We start from the raw sequence: 7,882 nt of genomic DNA on the forward strand, positions 1-7,882 counted from the left end.
CAATTCATAACCAATACATAATACAAGGTAATTCATGAAGTAATAACATATCAACATCAATATAAGCAATAGACATATTCCCTTCATACATATTTCCTTCATAGCCTTCAAGGCTTCATTCAAAGAGTCAACCCTAATTTCATAGAAATTATACATAACCTAGGGTAGAATCATCATACAAACATGAATTACATAACATCACATTCAATTCATAGCCTTCAATCATTATCCAACACAAACTAGGGTTAGAATTAGGAAAAGAAGGAGAAACATGGGTCTCATGGGGAATTCTTCAAGAAACCACCAATACAACATAAATTCATCCATAATTTTTCATATAACATCAATCAAAGTCAGTTTATAACATCAATTTCACTTTAGAAAGAAGACCCACGTTTTTGGATTGAAAACCTAGAAATTGGAGATTTTGAAATTCATCTTGAAGGGGCCTCTTGGGAAAGGAATCCCAAGAGTGATAAGCAACCATACCTTATTAACGAATTTACCACGAAAATCCGAGTTGAAACCTTGGAGAGTTGGTATTCTTCTTGAAGCTCCAAGAGTTGGTCTCTTCTTCAATGGAGTTCTTGAGGGGAGAGAGAGAGTAGAGAGAAGGAGGAACTTTAGGTTTTGATCTTTGGAGTTTTGTATTTGAGTGATAAAAGTGAGGTAAATTGACTTAAAATTCATTATATACATGTCCCCTAAAGTACCCTAAATAGCCCTCACTTAGGTGGACTCTTTAATGAAGTAAAAATCAATTTCTGCATTTTCGTCGCGGAACAAGTCCGCGACACGGAGCTGTTCCCTGAAGATATTTGCAATTAAATTTTGAGACAGTAGAGTCTGTGACACGACCGCGTCGCGAATTAAATTTTTGCTCCTTGGGGGAGTTAGTCCGCGACGCGGAGCTATTCCCTCCAAGTGCAATTTGCAAGCTGCCTTGGCAGCTTGCTTGGCCAAGCTTTGGGTCCTCCTCGGGGTACCTTAGGGTGGCCCCGGGGAGTCGTATTCAAACGTTTTGACCCGAAAAACATATATTTACCTAATTTAAACCTTTTTACAAGATTATACCATCATACGACACTCCCAAACCTGCCCAAAACCTAAGGACACACTAGAACACATTCTTCTCTAGTTTCCGGACGTCGTGGTCGTTTCTTGATGTTTAGACTTTTACTCTTCCAAACCAAGTCAATTGCATTAATTTAGGTTTAGAAACATCATTTTTACTATTTTTAAGTCATTATTCATAAGGTGAGGCTCTAACTTAAGTCATAGAATTTTCAGGGTGTTACATATACTTAAGAAATACTAGCTTATTTATAAAAAATGTAAATTAAAAGAAAAAATATATCTTTTGTAAAATTTTCTCTTTTTTTGTGTAGTTTTCAAATCTTTTAAAATAAACCTACTAAAATAAGATAAAAATTAAAATATTTAATTAAAATCTAAAATAAATATTTAAGCTCTAAAAATGGTGTAAAACCTCAGATTCAGTCAAAAATTACGTGTTAGCAGTAATAAAATAGGATATGATGTTGCTTCAGGTTACCGTGGAAATGATCTTAGATAAGATGGTGTGGATGACACGTATTAGGGTAGAAAGTTAGTAGGTGGTGTTTTGTATTATTGTACTTAGTTATTATTGTTTTATATAGTCTCACATAGTTTGTTGTTTAGTAAGTGTAAACTATCACATTATTGTTTTGTTGTTTTTGGCTTCTTTTTAGTAGACTTTGCATTGTTACCTTATTATTTGTTATATTTTTTTTATTGTCTCCTTTTTTGTACATGAACTTATTGTACTTGAGCTGAGGATCTTTCGAAAACAGTCTCTCTACCTCCCCGAGGTAATAATAAGATATGCGTACATTCTATTCTTCCCAAATTTTACTTAGACTTTCTTTAGATATATTATAATTGTTGTTGTTTTCCAGAGCAATGGACATCCACAACTAGTTTTATAACATCAAACAAAGTTATTCATCATTTTTAAAAATCCGGATGCTCTCATGTTTCTCCCCCTTCCATAAACAGTTGACTATTCTTTAAAGGCACATGATCATTGAGATTTGACAGGTTGTTCATATATTTGAAAGAAAATAAAATAATGCGTTATCTATCTTTTTTCAATTACATCTAACTAGGCATAATCTTAATTTAATTGTTATTTTTATATGATACTTTATTTTATTTTATTCTTGATATTAATAAGATTAGTTAAAAGTGTTGTTATTGAAAAACGTACAAATTTCGGTGGGACAAGTCACACAAAAAATATTTTAAAGGGAATAAGATGTACATCATAATTTTGTTAATTTCAAATTCTCCAATGTCTCTTTCTCTAAAATGTTGAGTATTCTATCAAAATCACATTGATAAATTTGATTTAACTATTGGCCACATGTAAACTTTTGACTAGTAGTGGCAATAAAATTATTGATGCTTTGATGTCCACAAACCCCTATATAATCAATCCATCATAAAGTTGTTCATGGTGCATCACAAACTTTTGACTAAGCCAAATTAAAGAGAAACAAAAAAAAAAAAAAATGGAACCAATGATGAAACAAGGAAAACATTTTGTTTTGGTACATGGTGCATGCCATGGAGGTTGGAGTTGGCACAAATTAAAACCATTGCTAGAGGGTGCAGGCCATAAGGTCACTGCCCTTGACTTAGCAGCCTCTGGGATTGATTTGAGAAAAATACAACAACTTCACACACTTCATGATTACACTTTGCCATTGATGGAGTTGATGGAATCTCTTCCACAAGAGGAGAAAGTCATACTAGTTGGACATAGTCTTGGTGGTATGAATTTGGGACTTGCTATGGAAAAATACCCTAAAAAGATTTATGTTGCTGTTTTCCTTGCTGCCTTCATGCCTGATTCTATTCACATGTCGTCCTATGTCTTGAATCAGGTGAGTATAATATGTATACTTTGTCATATTAAGATCATATTTGTGATTCTTATTCACTTACTTGTTAATTTAGAATTCTTTTTATTCATATATATAGTGGTCTTGCTTGTTTTTCTAAGTCTAATAATTTTTTTTGCATAATTTATTAACCCTAAATTTTTTTGTAATTCTTTTGTATTATTCAATTTGTTTGGCATTTTAAGACTTTTTTTTTTTGCTTTATGTGGTCATCACCTAATACTACTCCCAGAAAATCTATGTGATTGTTACATAATTCCATTTTTTTTTACTTATTATTATTTCATTATATACAAAAAAATGTAAGAACTGTTTGTACATGTCCTAAGTGTTCTCTCATATCTCTCTAAAAAAATTGAAGATTTAATTGTGATATATCAAGATATATTAATAATATATGAATTAAACAATGATTATTACTAAATTAAAGGACTATAAGTTATTTTGAACATGAAAAAGATTCATGGCATGATCAACATAAGAACTACAAATGAAACTAGATTACGAGCCAAGAGTGTAACATATTAATATGATTTAAAATAAGTCAAATATATTTCTGTGACTATAAATTATTTTATTAAGAGCAAAATATATACTATAAATAAATTGATACTAAATATAAAAAGATGTCAGTATTTTAAAATTAACTTGAAAAATAAAAGTGACATACATCGAAATGGGGAGAATATTTATAAAAATTAGGATCAATATAGAATCTTGGTACACTTTTAATTCCAAATAACAGTTCCAATAAAACTACATTCAAAATTACTTGTAGAACACATTTTAGATTATATTTTAAGTAGACTTCAAAAAATCACAAAAAAAAAAATCAGATTTCTATAGTAGCTTTTGGAGAGTGGTTTTAATAGTATAATTTTTCATATTTACAATTTATTTAATGGACTCATATGAGTTATATAAATATAATTTCTCATTTATTCGTTGCTTTTATTACATATAAAAAATAGAATTATGAGATTCACTATATCTATATGTCAAAAATATATTTATTAATTATACTACAGTTCAATGAAGAATTTCAACATGTAAACTTTCAAAGTTAGTTAATTATGGTCTCCTAGATAGGAATCAAACAAAGGAAGCCTAGGTTGTAACCGGCGTTTTGATTCAATGTGCGTGTATATATATATTAAGGTCAAGAATCGAATTCTCACCAATAAAGTGAAAGTTCGGATAGCCAATCAGCCAACCAACTAAGCTACTATGTTTTCTTATTTGTTTTATTCAAAACATAGAACTAACTCCCCGTCACTTTTACTTGACCCATGTTAATTTGACATAACTCTTAATTTTTTTTATCAGAAGTCTTTTTTATTTAATTAATTTTTATAAATAATGTGTTGGCATTCTAAATATGAATACCATTATCTTATGTAGTTATTTAATGCTAAGTACATCATATAAAATAGTAATAAAATTCTCTTTATAATTGCTATATGAACAAACAAATATATATATATATATATATACATATATATATATTATTTTTAATATAGAGGTCAAATAAAATGAAATGGAGGAAGTAGTATTTATTTTTGGTTGAAAGACATTTTCAAAACTTATAAAAACCCAAATATAAATTTCATGATTAACTACTTCTTCTGTTTTAAATTATTTATTATTATTATTTCTTTCGTACGCCTTTTAAAAAAAAATAGTTAGGATATTTGTTTTTACTGTTTTACTTTATTTATGTCTGAAACATAATTTCTCTTGATTAATTATTATTCTATTGTATGTTATCTCTTCATAATTGATATGTTTGTAATTTATAAAAATAATTATTATTAAAAGTCAAATAACAAAATTAAATTTCATACACTTTTAAAACTAATAAATAATTTGAGATATCAATTTTTAGAAATGACAATAATAATTTGAGACGGAGGAAAGTAACATAAAGTAACAATTACGTGTTGTTGAGTAAATAAGATGCAAGTAGCAAATGAGGAAGTCAGAATTGTTGGGATAAGATGTACACCAAACTCATTTACTTAATTCTCTCCAATTACATTTCACTTTTTTCTCTATGAATTATTAATTTTCTTTTGTTTGGTATGTATGTATATGATTTTGCTAATCTTACCATAATAACGATGGATGAACAAATGAATTTAATTTAAAATATATGTTAAGTCATATATTATTATTAATAGTAAAACAATACATAATTTTAGTATATATATTTGCTCGTTGTGAATATATTGTTTTACTTATAAATTCAATTTTAATGTGATTGTATCAAGTACTATGAACGGACGCCAGCAGAAAATTGGTTAGACACTCAATTTTTACCATACGGTACACTTGAAGAGCCACTCACATCCATGTTTTTTGGCCCCAATTTTTTGGCTCACAAGCTCTACCAGTTATGCTCTCCTGAGGTAACCTTTACTCTTTAACTATATACCTTATTCAATTTATTTATTTTTGAGTTAAGGGTCAAAAATATATTTAAATTATCCATCGTATTAAGTTTCATTTATGAACTATTGAGAGTGTGAGTTTATTACTTGAACTATTACCCAATGGTTAGTGAAACATGCACACCTACACGTTGAGTAGACCAAATGTTTGTTTAGAAATGCTTCTATGTCACGATAGAAACGAGACCATGGCTAAGAAGGTAGATGTCATGATTGGAATAAATTAATTTCTCTGGTAATAGTTTTAACCTTTTATCTTAACTTTTAACCTAATATTATTTTTATTTAGATTTTGCCTAGGTGGAACTTTTTTTTCACTTGGAATGCCAGGTGATAGAATTTTTAAACAAAAGAGAGAATCTATACACACTATAAGAAATTAGTGGATGTGTATTCTACTAACTATTGGATGATAGTTCAGGAAGGAAATTCACACTCGATTAAGTAATGTGTTTTTGACCCATACCATAACTCTATTTCTTTTTTTCTTTTTGGAAATAAAAGCCACCTTACATGATTTGAATGATGTAATTAATTTGGTAGGATGTTGCATTAGCATCATCATTGGTGAGACCAAGCTCTTTGTTTCTGGAAGATTTATCAAAGGAAAAGTATTTGACTGATGAAGGATATGGATCAGTGAAGAGAGTTTATATAGTATGCACTGAGGACAAAGGCATACCACAAGAATTTCAACAATGGCAAATTGACAACATTGGTGTTACAGAAGCAATGGAGATTGAAGGTGCTGATCATATGGCAATGCTATGTATGCCTAAACAACTTTGTGACACTCTCTTGGAGATTGCCCATAAATACAATTAATCTCAACTCATTACTCATTTTGGTGTTTACATAATTGATTTCAATAATTACTTGTTCTTGCTTTCAACTGAAAATATATGTTGTGTTTCTATGTACGTATTGAAGAATGTGGTGAGATAACTAAAGAATAATGACATTTTTTTGGTCTACTATACCAAAAGTATTTCGTGTTTAATACTTCTACTCTGTTTAATTAAATTATAATTACAGAATTATCATAAATACAATATTTCATATAGATTTACTTCATTAACCCCATCCCCCCACCCCCCGTGTTGGAGTATGAGGATCCAGAATGTCCAACAAAGCTCGGAGATATATGATCAGCGAGCAACTCATCTCAGACATAGCAATAATCCGCTTCAATATGTTTGGCTCGTTCATGAAATACCAAATTCTTTGTTACACATTAATCAGACTCTCATGTTCCACACGCCCAGAATGTTCAAAATACCTTCCAACCATTTTAGTTCACAAACGACATAGCCATTGACCAGTATTATGTTTCCGTCGAAGATTGAGAGATCACGAGTTTCTCTTTGGTCATCCATATCATCGGTGAATCACCAAGTGTAATAAGCCATCCGGTAAGAGATCTCTAAGTCAATGTATCGCAGTGTATTGGTAGGATCAAACTATCAGTTCCAAACTATGAATGTAAACAAACAACCACAACATAGTAAACACAGGCAACGCATAGCAACAATCACAAATAAATAGACTCTCAGTCACAATATCATGAATCAACCAATCTCTGGAACATGTCTCACATGATCACAATTACAAGAATCTTGTTCTCTCATGGAACCTTAATTACACACACTTGGTCCTCTCATGGAATCCACACACAAACTGTTAGTGTACCGGTGTGGTACCCAAGCCAATCGGCGTTAATTATCATACCATTCATGGTATTCAAGTCAACCATTGGTATTCATGTATTGGCATGATACCCAAGAAAACCAACAATATATCACAAACAACATGCACAATCACAATCGCAATAAACAATAACACTTGAAATCACAAGTACAGTAAACAAGCTCATTGCATGAGATTATCAACATGATGTGATTTCATATTAACCCTATATATGTTTTCCCCAACATGCACGAGTGTTACTACAAAGCAATAGACATGCATGCATACATACATAAATTAGAAAGCATACAAGCCTCTTGAAAATTCTACAGAATCCGAATTTTCCCCTTATTCAATACTGACTTGTTCTTGGTCTAAAACAATATATAAACACAATAATCAATCATAAATGGCCTAACAATACTCATATTATAACCAAAACCTAACCTCGGACCAATTCATGATCATTCTACACAATCCAGGACTTGTTCCACCATTAAAACAAGTCAGGTCCCTCCCCCTAGGGTAATATCCTAGATTTTAAGGCTTAAAAATCAAATTACAAGATAGGGGAGTACTGAACTTACCTTTACCAACGAATTTGGTGGAAAATTGAGTAAAAATTGTCATAATTCGCTCCTCTCAATCTCAAGAACAATATGCAGAAAATAGGAGGTTTTGAGACTTTTTCTGCATAAAATTTTGATTTATCCTCATATAGAGGCTCGATCCTCTATAGAGACCATACTATAGCAGTTGTCTCCCTGTTATAGCGCTTGCACACGCCCGTTATAGCGG

The 7,882-nt window shown here is 30.7% G+C and overlaps 1 protein-coding gene across 1 annotated transcript; it reads left to right on the forward strand.

The window, feature by feature from the left end:
- The first annotated feature begins 2,517 nt into the window (after nucleotides 1-2,517).
- Nucleotides 2,518-6,375, forward strand: LOC102598255 (salicylic acid-binding protein 2). The gene is made up of 3 exons (XM_006363572.2): nucleotides 2,518-2,930; nucleotides 5,219-5,356; nucleotides 5,942-6,375. Exons 1-3 carry the CDS (start codon nucleotides 2,556-2,558, stop codon nucleotides 6,221-6,223), a joined length of 795 nt encoding a protein of 264 aa, XP_006363634.1. The 5' UTR covers nucleotides 2,518-2,555; the 3' UTR covers nucleotides 6,224-6,375.
- The last annotated feature ends 1,507 nt before the right edge of the window (nucleotides 6,376-7,882 follow it).

Source organism: Solanum tuberosum, unplaced genomic scaffold (assembly GCF_000226075.1).
Source record: "Solanum tuberosum cultivar DM 1-3 516 R44 unplaced genomic scaffold, SolTub_3.0 scf00451, whole genome shotgun sequence".
In the NCBI taxonomy this organism is placed as follows: Eukaryota; Viridiplantae; Streptophyta; class Magnoliopsida; order Solanales; family Solanaceae; genus Solanum; species Solanum tuberosum.